At 41.6% G+C, this 16,893-nt stretch overlaps 2 protein-coding genes across 4 annotated transcripts in view; both read left to right on the top strand.

Annotated features, from left to right (window-relative positions):
- LOC117527193 (furin-1-like) overlaps window positions 1-9,780 on the top strand; it is a 272,765-nt gene extending 262,985 nt beyond the window's left edge. For both annotated transcript variants that reach the window (XM_034189406.1, XM_034189413.1), the window contains exons 15-16: window positions 1,285-1,410; window positions 6,019-9,780. In XM_034189406.1, the coding sequence (XP_034045297.1) occupies window positions 1,285-1,410; window positions 6,019-6,623 (731 nt within the window). In that variant the 3' untranslated portion in view covers window positions 6,624-9,780. The remainder of the gene's footprint in view (window positions 1-1,284; window positions 1,411-6,018) is intronic.
- Window positions 9,781-16,258: 6,478 nt separating this feature from the next.
- The window catches only part of fes (FES proto-oncogene, tyrosine kinase), a 64,164-nt gene continuing 63,529 nt past the window's right edge, over window positions 16,259-16,893 (top strand). Inside the window, exon 1 of one of the 2 annotated variants that reach the window (XM_034189398.1) lies at window positions 16,259-16,563. In XM_034189398.1, the coding sequence (XP_034045289.1) occupies window positions 16,339-16,563 (225 nt within the window). In that variant the 5' untranslated portion in view covers window positions 16,259-16,338. The remainder of the gene's footprint in view (window positions 16,564-16,893) is intronic. The other variant, XM_034189399.1, reaches the window with a different exon arrangement.

The raw sequence follows: 16,893 nt of genomic DNA, 5'->3' as shown, positions 1-16,893 counted from the left end.
TTGTGGAACCCTTTTCATCAGTGACCCAAGCCAACTTTTAAAACATTTGAAGCACAACAGTCATCACCAACTCACACCATGGCACAAACAGCCAGAATATTAATATGTGGAATTAGATGGACACAGAATGTTTACATTAAAGGTACTCAGTCAATTTCTAGGTAATTAAGTATACATGAAATACAGTGTTTTCTACCAGAAATGTGATATCTGCCAAGATTTTGTTTTGTGAAATAATTTTCTTACTCCTGTACACAAGTAAAGGGGAAAAAAAACTGGCATGAATGTTGATCAGCTTAGCATGAACATAAACACTGCATGCACGCCCTCTGGTGGCAGTAATACAGTACTGTCATGATTGTTGATGCTGACTCACAACCATAAAACACACAGATGAGATGAGCGAAAAATACGTTTTGTCAAGTTTGATGATTTATTAGTGATCCATGGCATATGATTTGAGCTTGTCTAAAAAATTAACATGTTTGTTATTTCATGTGTAAAAGAAATAACTGCAACTGCACACATGGATTTTATGAGCTGGGTCACCGTAAATTTGCAAATATTACTCTTGTAAAGAAAACATCAGCAGCTTATAAAGTAGTTTTGTAGTTTTTAATTAGTCTATTTATTAGCAGTTTTCTATCATTGAGAGTTTCCATATTCCAAACTTTTGTTTTGTATTTCGGTGACAGTGATTGTCCCTTTTAATTTATTTGATTATTACACTGTTTTCTGCTGGCTAATTGTTGCCGCAGCAGCACAAGAGAATAGAGACTGTGATTGTGTCTTTTGCGCGCCTGTGCCTTTGTTCTCTTCATAGCTGCTATGAAGCAGAGTCTATACGTCTCTGCAGCAAACTCTAAATCAGCTCTGCTAAAGCCGAGAGCACGACGTCTCTCAGTGTGCCCTTGGATCAACCAGCAGCAACCATCTGCATCTGCAAAGAGCACAGCTATAACATCATACTCAGCATCTAAGTTAATGTCCTCCAAAAGGACTAAATTAATATTTGACACATCCTTCCTGAATAAGGAGCGATTTTCTCAAGCATAACCTCTCTGTGTCACACTGTAAAGGCTGTAAAGACATGTGCACTGTTGAAGAGTCTTAGGCACAAAGCAAGATTGAGACATCTTTAAATTACAGCTCATTTGAAGGGCTCAAGTAAAGAATCTACTTAAAAAAAAAAAAAAATCAACTCTTAGGTGTGCAGAAGCTTTTGGGAGGTTGACAGAGTTTGAATTTGTTGATTTAAATTTCTGTTCTGATCTCTTCATTCAGGCACTCTGACCCAGTTCACACTGGTCCTGTATGGAACAGGCCCAGCATCATCCAGCACATCTGACAAGGAGCAGACTCAGCCTGCCAACAACTGTAAGACTGTGGACCTGAGGCAGATCTGCATCGGTACGACTCCAGTTAGCTCTCGACACTTTATACGAATTAATAGCACATCTGCTGTAGGTGTGGTCAGACAATAGCTGACTGTTTCAATTTCTCAGAAGATCAAATTAAATTTAACTTCACGTCAATTTTTATGCTGTCTTTGGAATTTGATGGTAATCCATATTCCTGTGTGCTAACTAATTCAAGCATTGCTAAAGGCAAGGTTTGAGCACAGACACAGTGGACTGGCTGTGTCCAAACCCATAAACATTACATTAGTCAGGGGCAGTCTGACCCCTGCAGGTTTACAGCAGCACTTACATATTTAAAAAGAGAAAATAATCAGACTGTAGTAGCCACTATGTATTATATTATTCTTGACGGAGGCTGCGGGGCTGTTGGTGGGGGGTTGAGGGAAAATCGGTAAATGAGGTAAAAAAAAAAATGCAGATAGATTTAATTGCAGAATCATCTGATTCAGCTCCTTTAGGCTGCTGTGAAACATTTCTCTTGATTGCTGTCACTTCTTCTCAAAGTGCACTGACTTTCAGGCATTTGTTGAACATTAAAAACACCATTTAGGAGAAGCCAGCTCACACGGAAGCTGTTAAATGAGTGTATTTAGGTATATCATCAGCGACTCGAGCAATTAGGCATCTGCAGGAATACAGTGACCATGCGGGGGCACTGTTCTGTTTTGCATCCAGCGATTATAGGCCTGCATGGTGCTTTGATGTGCATCTCTTAAAAAAAAAAATAATAATAATATTATGTCAACTCTGCACACTTTGCTGTATATCTTGGATAATACCACACTCATAATACTTTTTAAAATCTATATTTGTTTCACATAAATAATGGGAGAACATCTGAGATTAATGAGGTAAATTTGGAAAAATCCATTTCACAGCTGCATTAATTCTCAAGCTGAATTTGCAATGCAAAATGTAAATGAACATTAATTGAATTATACTTTCATTTATGGCAATAGTTGCCTCATTCTGCAGCAGGAAGGTTACGTGGCTTTTTGCATTCTGCATCTCTGGATCAAAAGTAAATGAATTCAAGTTATTACCCTTTCGTGAGGAAAAAATTTCCTCTTTGTGCTTGGGCATCTTTCCAAATCAAGTGGCCCATCTTCTGTCTGTTACAGTACATCCAGAAAGTATTCACAGCACTTCACTTTTTCCACGTTGTAATGTTACAGCCTTATTCCACAATGGAGTAAATTCATGTTTTCCCCTCAAAATTCTACTCACAACACCCCATAATGACAGCATGAAAACTTTTTTTTTTTTATTTTAGGAAAAAAAAATTTTAACTAATAAATCACATGTACATAAAGGATTCACACCCTTTGCTCAATACTTTTTTGATGCAATTGTGGCAGCAATTACAGCCTCAAGTCTTCATGAATATGATGGCACAAGCTTGGTGCACCTATCTTTGGGCAGTTTTGCCCATTCCTCTTTTCAGCACTTCTCAAGCTCCATCAGGTTGGATGGGGAGTGTCAGTGCACAGCCATTTTCAAATCTCTCCAGAGATGTTCCATCGGATTCAGGTCTGGGCTCTGGCTGGGCCATTCAAGGACATTCAGAGTTGTCCTGAAGCCACTCCTTTGATATCTTGGCTGTGTGCTTAGGGTCATTGTCCTGCTGTATTTTGCTGCATTCATCTTTCCCTCAATCCTGACTAGTGTCCCAGTTCCTGCTGCTGAAAAACATCCCCACAGCATGATGCTGCCACCACCATGCTTCACTGTAGGGATGATGCCTGGTTTCCTCCAAACATGACACCTTGCATTCACACCAAAGAGTTCAATCTTTGTCTCATCAGACCAGAGAATTTTGTTTCTCATGATCTCAGAGTCCTTCAGGTGCTTTTTGGTGAACTCCAGGTGGGCTTCCATGTGCCTTTTACTAAGGAGTGGCTTCTGTCTGGCCACTCTACCATACAGGCCTGATTGGTGGATTGCTGCAGAGATGGTTGTCCTTCTGGAAGGTTCTCCTCTCTGCACAGAGGAATGCTGGAGCTCTGACAGAGTGACCATCAGGTTCTTGGTAACCTCCCTGAGTAAGATCCTTCTCCCCTGATCACTCTGTTTGAAGGGCGGTCAGCTCCAGGAAGAGTCGTGGTGGATCTGAACTTCTTCCATTTTTCAGATGATGGAGGCCACTGTGCTAATTGGGACTTTCAAAGCAGTAGAAATGTTTCTGTACCCTTCCCCAGATTTGTGCCACAAGATAATCCTGTCTCAAAGGTCTCTCTGCTTGGTTTGTGCTCTGACATGCACTGTCAACTGTGGGACCTTATATGTAGACAGGTGTGTGTCTTTCCAAATCATGTCCAATCAACTGACTTTACTCCAGGTGGACTCCAATTAAGCTGTAGTAACATCTTAAGAGTGATCAGTGGAAACAGGATGCACCTGAGCTCAGTTTTGAGCTTCATGACAAAGGCTGTGAATACTTATGTGCATGTGATTTCTTAGTTTTTTGTTTGTTTTTTAAATAAATTTGCAAAAATCTTTACAAAAATCACCTTTTTCACATTGTCATTATGAGGTATTGTGTGTAGAAATTTGAGGGGAATAAAATGAATTTCATCCATTTTGGAATAAAGCTATAACATAATAACCTGTGGAAGGAGTGAAGCCCTGTGAATACTTTCCAGATGCACTGTATGTTAAACAGCAGTTTGGAACTATTAATTCCTAAAAGCCATCAGTTCACATGGGGGCTGTCAGGCTCCACATCATTACTGCTCTGGATTCACCTCATGTGCTAGCAGCAGGCCTTGGAAGGCTACAAATGAATTCCTCAACATGGCACCAATTATCTTCTATACAATCTCAGCATTCTTTTGTGAGTAGCCAAGGCAGCATGGGGGCTTAGTGGTTAGCACTGTTGCCTTACAGCAAGAAGCTCATGGGTTCAATTCCCACCTGTGGCCTTTCTGTGTAGAGTTTGCATGTTTGCCCGTGTTTGCATGGGTTTCCTCCCACATTTAAAGACATGCAGGTTAGGTAAATTCAAAACTTTATAACTGTCCAGGTCTCCCTTGCAAAAGAGGTCTTGATCTCAATGGCACTAACCTTGTTAAATAAAGGTTAAATTAAATTAAGGCTAATCGAATTCATTTATAAATGAAATAAATTGAAGACTAATCCAATGAGGATGAAACGTCTGGTTGTATGGTTTCAATAGAGCATTGTTGAGACATTGAAAGCACAAGTACAGCTGAGCATGAAAGATAAAATGTACCACCTGAGTGTAGAGTTGTGATAATCTCACTCAGAGGTTGTTTTCACCAGCTGGTTAACCCATGAACACCACAAAATACAATTGAGGTCTTATGTAAATTATGATAGTTTGAAGGAGGTGACACAACCCACATGTGATTGCACACAAGCCAAAAGGCCAGATTTCCACATGGGTTACTTCATGTATCCATCACGTTGTGGCTTTGTTGCGTTTTTAGTCCTTCCTATACATGTTTGTTGTGTGTGGGGGGATATCATTGGGGAAAGAAGAGAGAGAGAGAGAGAGAGAGAGAGAGAGAGAGAGAGGGAGAATTTGTGACTGACAAGGAGTATGTATGCAGAATAGACACAGATGATTTTTGGAGTAAAACAAAGTGCTCTATAATGTTAAGGTTGCAGCTGCATATACGGCCAGTAATATGAACCTACACTGTGGTGTGCCCCATCTATCCCCCCTAATCTACAGTGGGTAAGTTTGCTATGGTGTTTATGCTCATGACAACAGGGCATGACTGTGTGATTGCGGATGATCTGATTGGCTGTTCAGTTGCATTTTATGTCTGACATCTGTCAAAAATAGACCAGCTGTCTATTTCCTACAAAGCAGTAAATAGTGCTGCAACTGAAAAGTACTGCTGCAGAGCGAGCATTGACTTGAGTGGTGTCTCTCAGCTCTGTACACGTGTCACAGCTGCATCAGACTGCAGACGGAATGCAAACATAGTATGTGGAAATCCAGATAACAGCAGTACATTTGTTTGTAGCCAATATGGCGCATCTTTGAGGTAATGAGTACTTCAGTTACATCACACTGACAGCCCCTAAAATAGGGGGTATTGGTGACTAGGACTATGGTTTCCAATTGAAGATGTCCTTATTAATCTTCACATTGAACTGAGGCGTTGGCAGGCAAAGAGACATTTGAGGGGGAAAGTTATCTAATTTGTTGTACATATGCTTCTGTGTATAAATGAAGCAGTAAATGTGGTTGGTTTGTTTGTTTACACTCCTGTTATTGATTGTGTTGCCCTCAGCATCTACAGTTTGACATTATAGTCAACATTCTGCATGTGGATGTGGAAACCAGTCTGTTGCCTTAAACACGCTGAGCTCAGCATAGAAATTGCAAAGCTTTTTGTCATCAGGTTTTTTTTAAATGAGTTAAAAAGTAGCACTCGCATCAATGAAAATGGGAACTCGATAGAAAAATTGTTCCAAAAGCTTTTTTGTCTTGCTGCCAAATGATCACACAGCACTGACGATGAATAATGCATTATGTGTGAAGACGTTGACGTCCTCTCTGATCTGTGAGAACAGGAGACAGACTGCAGGCTTATTTTGTCCGGCCTCCTTCTGTGTCTTGCAGAGTGCAACGTCGGCTTCTACCTCCACCACCAGGTGTGCGTGACAAAATGTCCAGAGGGCTACGCTGTCGGTTCCCAGCCCCTCAACTACACGGTGGGGAACTTTGTGGAGCCAGCCTCTGTCCTCGCCTGCCTGCCTTGCTCACCGCCCTGCCTGACCTGCAGCAGCGTCAGCTCACGGTCCTGCTTGTCCTGCCCCCCCCACAGCGACCTGGACCCCATGTCTGGCACGTGCCAACGCAACCAGATCATGCGCAAATCTCCCGACATCTTCATGGTGAGCCAGGGAGCAGGGGAAAAGCAGGACCTGTTCAGCTCTCAGCTGCCCGTGACTGTCGCCGTGCTCAGCTGCATGGCCATCATCGCCACCTTCGCTGGCATCTTCCTGCTGCTGCAGCTGCGCTCCGGCGCGCTCATCAAGCTGCCGTCTTTGGAGGCTAGCGGCGGCCTCGGGGGAAACTTTGGCTTTGGAGGGAACAGGGTGGTGTCATACCGTGGAATTCCGACAGTGTGGGGTGATGAAGGGATAAACACAGACTCTGAAAACGAAGAGTTTGATGTCCACAATGAAAGGACTGCTTTTATCAAAACACAAAGTGCTCTTTAATACCTCTCCAAAAACCCCTTTCTCTCCTGCTTTTAACATCCTCTCATACCCATGTGTCTCACAATCAGGGTCGCCTTCCTTTTATTCTTTTCTTTCCGCTTTTGTTTCTCATCATCTTCAGTCTTACTGGGTTCTCTCTTGAGGATCTCGTCTTCCTCTCCATTGTGGGAGAACTGATGGGAAGCTGCTGTCCCAGATCTTGAGAAGGCCAAAACACGTTCTGTTCACACTTGGGCGCATTTCTGTTAAAGTGGCTTCTTCCCCTTCCCTTCCCTCCTGTCTCTCCTCTCTCCCTCAATAACTAACAGTGTCTGTGCAGATCCTCGTGTCCTCCCAACTCCACCTCCTTTTGTTTTCTTACAGTAAACAATTGATTATTATCCGAGTTCTTGCTCTTTACTTTCCCTATCAGTCTCAGTGCAGTAGCCAGATGAGATTGTTAAATTTGTGGACATATTTTTGTGTCCAACTACATTTATCAGAGTGTATGTGAGCGAACAAATCTGACAAAAGTTAAATCTGTTACGCCCAGAATGTCAATTAGGAAGTAATTAAAATTTAAATAACAGTAAAATCGTAGATTGTAAATCAGAGCATTCTCAGCGATTTTGCAATTCTGGAAGTTATTTTGCTTTGAAGAATAACATGAAGCTGCATAAATGCTCCAATTAACTTCCGGGCACATCACAGGGAGGGGCATAAAATATAATAAAATGGAAGGAAACATTGATTTACCACATACTACTACATCAACTCTGAGGCACCGTCCCCCTGGAGGGATTGTGCCTTAATTGTATCAGATGTGCTGGCGTTCCGGGGCTGCGAGGAGCAGCAGAGGTGCGCGTCGGACCTATAACAATACGACTGGGGAGAGTGCACGCTTTTATCGAAGCAGCTGGCAAGTACTGAGTCAGCTGTGATTGACAGCGATACTACATGAAGGCTTTCTATTTTTTTCCAGCCACATTCAGACTACAAACGTGCGTCGTAGTCGCTCGGCAGCTCTGGGAATGTGCGACTGTAACCCCTGCGTTACATCATGTATGATGTTGATACCGTTGGGAAGTGAAGGTTTCTTTCCATACTTCATCTCATTGTCCACAATGTTGGGTTTTTGTTGTTTTTTTAGGAATCTCGCTTTGAGAATTCACATCTCATCTGTGCTCGCTCTGCTCATCTCATCTGAATTTCAGATGAACTCAGTGTGCTTTCCGTTTGATTATATTCTGAATGATACTAGAGCAGCTATTTATTCTAAGAGATTTTAATCATACCTTTAGGCAAGGTTGTTTTTAAAAAAATTTTTTTGCTTCTGGCCTTCTCATCTTAAATATACATCTTATGATTTTATTGAACTTTCTGTTCCATTTGGAATCCAAAATATGAGGTCACATGTTTTGTTTTTCTTTTTTCTCCTTCTTTTTACCGTAAAATGAAATTTTCAGTGCGAACGTTAGGGTTTGCTGAGAGGGTGTCATGGCGATGACATGCATACAAAACTGCAGCTGCTCGTCCTTTTATCTACCTCTCATTCTATTCAGTGAGGTTTCATATGTCATCAGTTCCATTGTTCAGGATCATTGATCGTAAAGGTCAGAAATGAAAACTTGTGATAGATTTAAAGAACAGATATTTAATGGAACTGCAGAACTGCTGTGTAAATTCTGGTTTCCCGAAATGCCTCTTTGTCAAATCATTGCCTTTAGGTCTGACACGGCTACACTTTAAGAGCTTTTTTATTAAAAATAGGATTGGTGAAAGGCTTGTCCATAGATAATGTTGGCTGCCGTTTAAATGCTAAACAAATGCTGCCAACTTGAAACTGTTGTGGGCATTTTTCTTCTTTCGTCTTGGGCTTATTTTATTGAGTTAAGGCCTTCTTTGTTTTTGAGTTTCTGTCACTGACAATCACACACGTTCACAAGCACACACACACACACACACACAAGTTAATTTGTAATTTAAGCACTTGTGTTTGATAGCTCCCTTGGTGGTGGATTTCATGAAAAAAAAGAAATGAAGAAAAATTTTACTTTTTTATTAGCATTCTTTTTTCCTTTTCCCAAATGAGTGAGAGGTTATATGTTTATTCAGCACGAGTTATATGAAGCAGGAATTAATTACCAACAGTCAGAAAGCCAGTTCAAAAGAGCCGTGAGCACGAAGCATGTGAGCGCACTCGAACCCTGCCCGGAGCAGCCAAATTTATCTCAGATGGCCAGTGCCGCACCTTTGTTCTGTCGAACTGTTTCAGACGGGAAGCACTCAGCTGGATTGTAAATCAGCCTGAGAAGTAACACTATCAGTTGCAGCAGCTTTTTATGACATACGTTAGTGGCTGCTGACAGTTAGGTTTTGATTTGCCCCAGTTTGATGAAGATGGCAAAACCACAGATGCCACAGTGTCAGCTGTGAGCCAAAAAAAAATCTCCACTTTCCCGAGCTGTGTGGAGTGTGCATCCTGCAGCAGCTACTGTGCTAATTGCCACTAGAATTACTTCCACAAACTGCTTCCTTCAGCTCTGATTGCTCAGAATAGAGTTCCTGCAAACAACGGTGATGCAGGACTTGTAATCATTTAGATGCAGATTGGATTGCCAGCTTTAAGCAGCCAAAATGATGCATTGTGCATCTGTTCTCAACAGCATCAGGAATTATAATGCAGTTACTCATGAAGTGAAACGATTTGTGTGTTTTGACAAGTTCTCTGCCCTCTCGAGTGTGTGTGTGTGTGTGTATATATATATATATATATATATATATATATATATATATATATATATACACACAAATGATTTATTCATTTTTCTTTGATGTTATTTTCACTACAGCCTAGAAAAAGGAAAAAAAAACTTTCATGTGATGAACTCCGAGGCCTGTGCATTCAAGTGTTTCACTTTGACAACAACATGAATGCAGGCAGCATTAAGTAGCTCGTGCTTCCACAGAGTGCGCTCACAAGCTGCTGTAAATCCATTCCCGCGCTCGTGTTGCTGAAAGCATGCGATGAAAAAGACACTTACAAAAAACAAGAAGAGCTTCTCTAATTGTACCAAAAAGTAGTTCAGAATTGCACAACTACTTCTTCACTAAAATCTGGCAATGTTTTAATGTTAAAAAAAAAACCTAAACAAAAGCATACAATGCATATTAAAAAATCAAAAAAGAATTTGCCCGTTTTTTTATTACTGTATTATTTCACTTGGTGTTGTTTCAATCTTGGCTCAGGCTGTAATCAGAAATGATTAGTGTGACGTTAGGAGATAATAGGAGCAATATCTTTGGCAGAACCAAAGACAATCATTTTAAAGCTGTCTAGCGTTGGGGCGCGCTGTCATAATCCATCAAGTGCGACTTTGTGTTTTGTTGACATCGTTCTGTCATTTCTGCCTTTAAAGACCTGAGATCTGCAGTGATGCCGTGCTGTGGAGGGAGGGGGTCGAATGTATCACCATTAACTTAAGGGCTGGTCTGCGTGCGTGTTTGCGTGCATGTGTGCACATGCTTTTAAGCATAAATGAAACACTTTGTTGGGGTGGGGTGAGGGTGGTTGTGGTTGTGGTGGTGGTGGGGGGGGTTAGTTCAGCAGCCTCACACTACTCTGTTGACCTCCTCCCACCTCTGAAGAGGTTCCCGGCCTGTGGCTGCACACAGTACCTTACAGAATTCTGACTTATGAATAATGTACATGAATGACTATCTTACATGGGACAAAACTCTAAAATAAGGCCTATTTTTATATGAACGGTGCAGTGTAATTTTCTTGTAATTTAAAGATTTTTGCTCTTGGGTTTTTTCCTTTTATTTAATTGATGTCAATTACAGATTCTACTAAAAAATAAAGATCTATGCAAATTTCAAAGTGTCTTTTTTTGTCTCCCCTCCCCTTAAATGCACTAAATGTGTCTTCATGATAATGTGGTTTGAAGCGGGAGAAATGCAATTATGGCAAAATGATTTCATTAACATAAATGATGCCGTTAGCGTGATGGCACAGGGAGACTTGGCGTGAAAGATCAAATATTTAGTCAAGCTTAACGATGACATAGCGCAGACTTGGAGACGCTAAGCAGCCGGCGCAGCGTGAGTTACAGCCAATACTTTATAGTAACATGGCCTGTAAAAACAGTCTCCTGAGGATTTCTGCATCTTCCACCCTCAGACCTTCACCGCCATGATATACGGCTGTTATAATTAAGGCTGTGAGTTTACAGCAGAGGGTTTGCCCTCAACACAAACAAAGTCATAAATACAAGTAATGAAGTGAGACTGTTTGCGCTGTGCTGAGGAACAGGAGGGGAAGCTGTCAGCACTTTGGAAAGTGGATGGAGTGTTTATATAACAAGAAGGTTTTAACTTGTCACTGCGGAGATGGTAAAATCCAAGAGGCTGCTCTCTTCGAATAACCTGTTCAGTTGTTTTTCTTTACATTTTGATACTTGAGGTAATTCATTTAAATGACTGTAGCAATGAAAAACATTTATGGAAATGTACGTAAACGGATCGTATAATTTTGAGAAACATTTATTTGCTTCCCTTGTCCTCCCAGCTCTTTGGCTAGAGTTACACCAAATTTGGTATGTGGTTAAAGGTCAGGCTCAAAATTATCCTTAAAGGATTGTTTTAGCAAAGGTGATTGGGTCAAAGGTAAAAATTTTGATTTTCTTTTTTCCCCTCCCCTTTTCGATCCGCACCCCCATGTCCACAGATGTGGCACACATATGTGGGTGGTTCCTGGAACTCCCCAGATGAAGTCAGATTTACCAAAGGCCAAGCAATAGGGTCAATGTCATTAGGGTCAAAGGTCAAAATTGAGGGCGACTGGGTGGCGCCCAGGGGACTCTGATGTCCACCAAATCTGGCACACCTAGAGGTGGGTTCCGGAATTACTCAGCAAAGTCAAATTATCCAAAGGTGTGTTATTGACTCAGCGGCGGCTGCCCCCATGCTTTGGAACAGAGACTTTTAAATCCTTACTAAAAAAAAAATTCTTCTCCCTGGCATTTTCTAAATGAGCAAATGCACACTTTGTGTTATTGTATTTACCGATTGCTGTAATGTTATTATTTAATCTTATTATTGGGCGTAACCTGGTGCCCACGTCTCTACAGCACTTTGGTCGACTACTGTCGATGATGCCAAACCCTACACCCAGTTCTTTAATTTTCTCTACACAGTAATCCCCTACTTAAGGATGTGTGTGTGTGTGGGGGGGGGGTTACTGGGCAAACAGAGTACACCCTGGACAAGATGCCAGTCTATTGCATGGCTTCCTAAACACCAACTTTATAAAATTAATTTTGGCAAAGGACCAGGAATTTGATTTTCAATGTGCTCTTGACCAAATGTGGCACAGAGACTTTGGTGGATGCTACAGTTGCCCTGGTTAGGTCACCCAGAAGTCAATCATTTGGTAAAATGATTGACAAATACCACGTTTCACTAGCTTCATTATATCATCCAGAAAACTGACACTGGCCTTTCTTGAGCCTCATCTCATCACCCCCATTCTTAGAGAGGTCTTGTCCTACAGCGCTTCCGTTTTCCACAGCCTGTGGCTGCACCATATAAATATGAGACCTACAAATAAAACACTTGAGTCTTATATGACACAGAACTCTAAAAAATAAACTCTAAAATGATTCCTATTTTTGCAACCCCAATTCCAGTGAAGTTGAGTATGATTCCACCCCTGTGCTTCACGGTTGGGATGGTTTTCTTGGGGTTGTCCTCATCCTCTAAACATGGCAAGTGGAGTTAATTCCAAAAAGCTCTATTTTGGTGTCATCTGACCACATGACCTTCTCCCATGCCTCCTCTGGATCATCCAGATGGTCACTGGTGAACTTCAAATGGGCCTGGACATGTGCTGGCTTGAGCAGGGGGACCTTGCTGCCCTGCAGGATTTTAAACCATGACGGCATAGTGTGTTACTAAATGTAATCTTTGACTGTGGTGCCAGCTGTCTTCATGTCATTGACCAGGTCCTCCTGTGTAGTTCTGAGCTTTCTCAGAATCATCCTTACCCCACAAAGTGAGATCTTGCATGGAATCCTAGACTGAGGGAGATTGACTGTCATCTTGTGTTTCTTCCACTTTCAAATAAATAATCATAACAGTTGTCTTCTCACCAAGCTGCTTGCCTGTTGCCTTGTGCAGGTCTACAGTTTTGTCCCTGGTAAATGGTAAATGGACTGCATTTATATAGTGCTTTTCCATCTGCATCAGACGCTCAAAGCGCTTTACAATTATGCCTCACATTCACCCCGATGTCAGGGTGCTGCCATACAAGGCGCTCACTACACACCGGGAGCAATAGGGGATTAAAGACCTTGCCCGAGGGCCCTTAGTGATTTTCCAGTCAAGTGGGGATTTGAACCCAGGATCTTCTGGTCTCAAGCCCAACACCTTAACCACTAGACCATCACCTCCCCTCCCTGGTGTCCTTAGACAGCTCTTTTGTCTTGGCTATGGTGGACAGGTTGGAGTGTGATTGAGTGTGTGCACAGGTGTATTTTATACAGGTAACAAGTTCAAACAGGTGCAATTAATACAGGTAAAGAGTGCAGAATAGGAGGGTTTCTTAAAGAAAAATTAACAGGTCTATGAGAGCCAGAATTCTTGCCTGTTGATAGGGGATCAAATACTTATTTCATGCAATAAAATGCAATGCATTATTCCATCCATCCATCCATTTTCTACCGCTTTATCCGGAGTCGGGTCGCGGGGGCAGCAGCTCAAGCAAAGCCGCCCAGACCCAGGCAAATTAATTATTTAAAAATCATACAATGTGATTTTCTGGATTTTTTTTTTTTTTTTTTTTTTTTTTAGATTCTGTCTCACAGTTGAAGTGTATCTACGATAAAAATTACAGACCTCCCCATTCTTTGTAGGTGGGAAATCCTGCAAAATTGGCAGTGGATCAAATGCTTATTTCACCCACTGTAGATGTAGTGATGAACTGTGTTAACTGGCAATGGTTTTCTGAAGTGTTCCTGAGTCCACACCGTAAGATCCTTTACACAGTGATGTTGGTTTTTAAAGCAGTGCCGCCTGAGGGATTGAAGGTCACAGACATTCAGTGTTGGTTTTTGGCCTTGCCGCTTGTGTGTAGAAAGTTCTCCAAATTCTCTGAATCTTCTGATTATATTATGGACTGTAGATGATGGAATCCCTAAATTCCTTGCAATTGAACATTAAGAAACATTTTTCTTAAACTGTTGGACTGTTTTTTCACGCAGTTGTTCACAAAATGGTGATCCTCCCCCCATTTTTGCTTGTGAACGGCTGAGCCTTTTGGGGATGCTCCTTTTATACCCAAACATGACACTCATCTGTTTCCAGTTAGGTGTTCTTTGAGCATTCCTCAACTTTCCCAGTCTTTTGTTGCCCCGTCCCAACTTATTTGAAATGTGTTGCAGACATCCATTTAAAAATGAGCAAATATTTGCACAAAAACAACAAAGTCTATCAGTTTGAACATTAAATATCTTGTCTTTGTGGTGTATTCAATTGAATATGGGTTGAAGAGGATTTTCAAGTCATTGTATTCTGTTTTTATTTACATTTTACACAATGTCCCAACTTTACTGGAATTGGGGGTTGTATATGAACCCATTAGATATGATATATATTTCACTAGGAACAGCTGAGCAAGTGCACATCGCTCACATAATCCATCTATTTTCTATATCCACTTACTGTAATTAAGGGTCACAGGGAGGGGTGCTGGAGCCTGCCCCAGCAGTCATAGGGCATGAGGCAGGGTACACCTTAGACAGGACACTAGTTTGTTGCAGGGGCACATATAGACAAACAAACACATTCACGCCCACACGCATAAAGTTTCCATTTCGCCTAACCTGCATGTCTTTGGATGTGGGAGGAAGCCAGAGCACCTGGAGGGAACTCACGCAAACACACACGAACATACAAACTCTACACAATTGTGGTTAGAGGTCAAGATAGGACCGAACCCTGGGAGCAAGGAAGAGAACTGGTTGTGAATGAAAACATTTATTTACAATAAATAAACAGGTGCTGCGCTGGGGATGCCTGCAGAGTGAAGAGATGACCCACTTGTAGTGGTGGAAATTAGGGAGCTGCAGGTGAACCCGAGCCAGACTTGAAAGTTAGATAACGAGCTGGAGTCCTGGAGTATATGGAGCTGGAACCAGAGTCGGATGGGATGGACGAGGACAACAGCAGTGAGTGATTGCACTCGTAACGTTGGAAGCCATAAATAATAAAACAGTTCCCTGAAGGCTTAAAACAGGAATGTTCACAGGTCCAGGAATAAAGTTCACTTTCTAGGAAATAAGGTTTCCAGTTCACAAATTATCTTCAGAAGTCAGATGTTGCGCATCTTATGACGCAGTTCCAATTAAGCAGGACTTTGGTCCAGAAACAACTTGGAAAGTTCTTAACAGTTCAGCATCAGAGTTCATACAGTTCTTGGTCATGCACAGTCACAAACAGGAGCAGGGTGAGAGCGGAATCTCACCAACTCAGAGTCATGCAGGAACTTAGCTGAACATGGCAGACCAGTGTGCTCTGAGGCTGAGAGCAGATGAGTTCCAACGTGATGTAGCAGCGTGGAAGGTGACTGGAAACACAGAAAGGTCAAAGTACTCTACTGCGGAAAATAGAGAGGCCAGGTTTCCTTGAGATGAGCTGTGGAAAGCTCAGATGTCAGAGCGTATGGAAGTGGCAGGAATGACGATGTAACGAACATGGAGAATCAGAATCTGGCAGTGTCTGAGCCCAAAGCCAGGGTTTAAGCAACCCACACCTGATGCTTATGAGCGTCAAGTGCGAGTAGATGATGAGCAGCAGGTGTTCCTCGGCTTTGCAGTACGCCATCTGGAGGGAAAAAAGACAACACACAAGAGGAGACAAAAGCTGGCCACACATCCATACAGAAAAGCCCCAAGTGGGAAGGGAATCTGGGACTTATCTGGTATAAGTGAGAGGTGATAGCTTTGATGGTGAAGATGAAGTTTTTATTTCAGTGTCTGAATCAAACCCACCCTGGGACGGGTAATCAGCTAGTTATTGTTATGTTATATTTGCTTTGTTATGGTAGTATGATTCAAAATGGATCATTGTTTAAAAAAAGTTATCTGAGGGTTGATGCATACCTTGTTTGTTCAGATATCTTGACAAAATGTTTTTCAGACAGTTGTGGCATCATTTTAACATGTTATGATATTATGAGAAGTTCATAACATTTAATAGTAATAATAATTTGGATTTATATAGTGTCTTTCAAGGTTGCTTTTGATTACGAATGATTGACTGATATAACCTTTACATTAACCCTCTAACCAATATTTCCTGGAGATATTTTCTTGATTTGCTCCAAAAAATGAACATTTGGAGACACGCAGCCAAATAATAGTCTGTCACTCTCATAATCATTGATTCTAATTGGGTGTGGGTGAGTCCTTTCTACGCTGTGGGAAAATTTACTGATTGTTATTTTTGGTGTCTGATGCATAATTTTTTTTTTTTGAGCTGCTCTGTTATCAAACTTGTCCTTGAAACAAGTGTGGTCACACATCAGGCTGACATGAGGAAGTGCTGCAGGTACAGTTTTTCTGCTCACAGGGAAGTGCAAACCCTCATCAGATCACAGCTCTGCTCATGTTCAGTCCCACTGGTGAGCAGAGTGAGATTCTGCAGGAATTACTGCTGACAACAGAATTGTGGAGAGATGGGATTTGCAGAGGACCTGCGTTGTCCCCAAGCTCACGCGGCTGTCATGCGCCTAATAGACTCTGAACTTCACCTGATGGAGGTCATGAAGAAGTGGATGGGTCAGCGAGCGAAGAGCGAGCGGGAGTTTTCGGTGCAGCTGCATCAGATGGCTGTGATGGTGGAAAGGCTGGATCGGCCTCAGCCTGGTCCAGGATTGGACCGCATTAGCCAGCTCAGCAAGGTGACCTTCAGTAAATGTCTACAATGAATTCAGCTGCTTCTCAAATCTCTACAACTATTAAACATATTATTTATGGTAATCAGTGAATTCTTAGATCAGAGTATCTTGAATTCAAAATTTTAAAAAAGTAGTGAATACAGCAAAGTATATGGACAATGATCTAATTTTTTTGTATTATTGCCTCTGTACAACGGCACAATGGAGTTTAAATTAAATGATTCTCATCTGCTAGTAGTGTAGAGTGTAAACATTAATTTAAAGGGTTAAAAATATATTATATTACCTGTTTAGGAATTATAGTCACTTGAATACAGCCCCACCCCATTTTCA

This window comes from Thalassophryne amazonica, chromosome 2 (genome assembly GCF_902500255.1).
Source record: "Thalassophryne amazonica chromosome 2, fThaAma1.1, whole genome shotgun sequence".
In the NCBI taxonomy this organism is placed as follows: domain Eukaryota; kingdom Metazoa; phylum Chordata; class Actinopteri; order Batrachoidiformes; family Batrachoididae; genus Thalassophryne; species Thalassophryne amazonica.
Note: the sequence above shows the minus strand (reverse complement) of the source record. Positions and strands in the feature narration are given on the sequence as shown.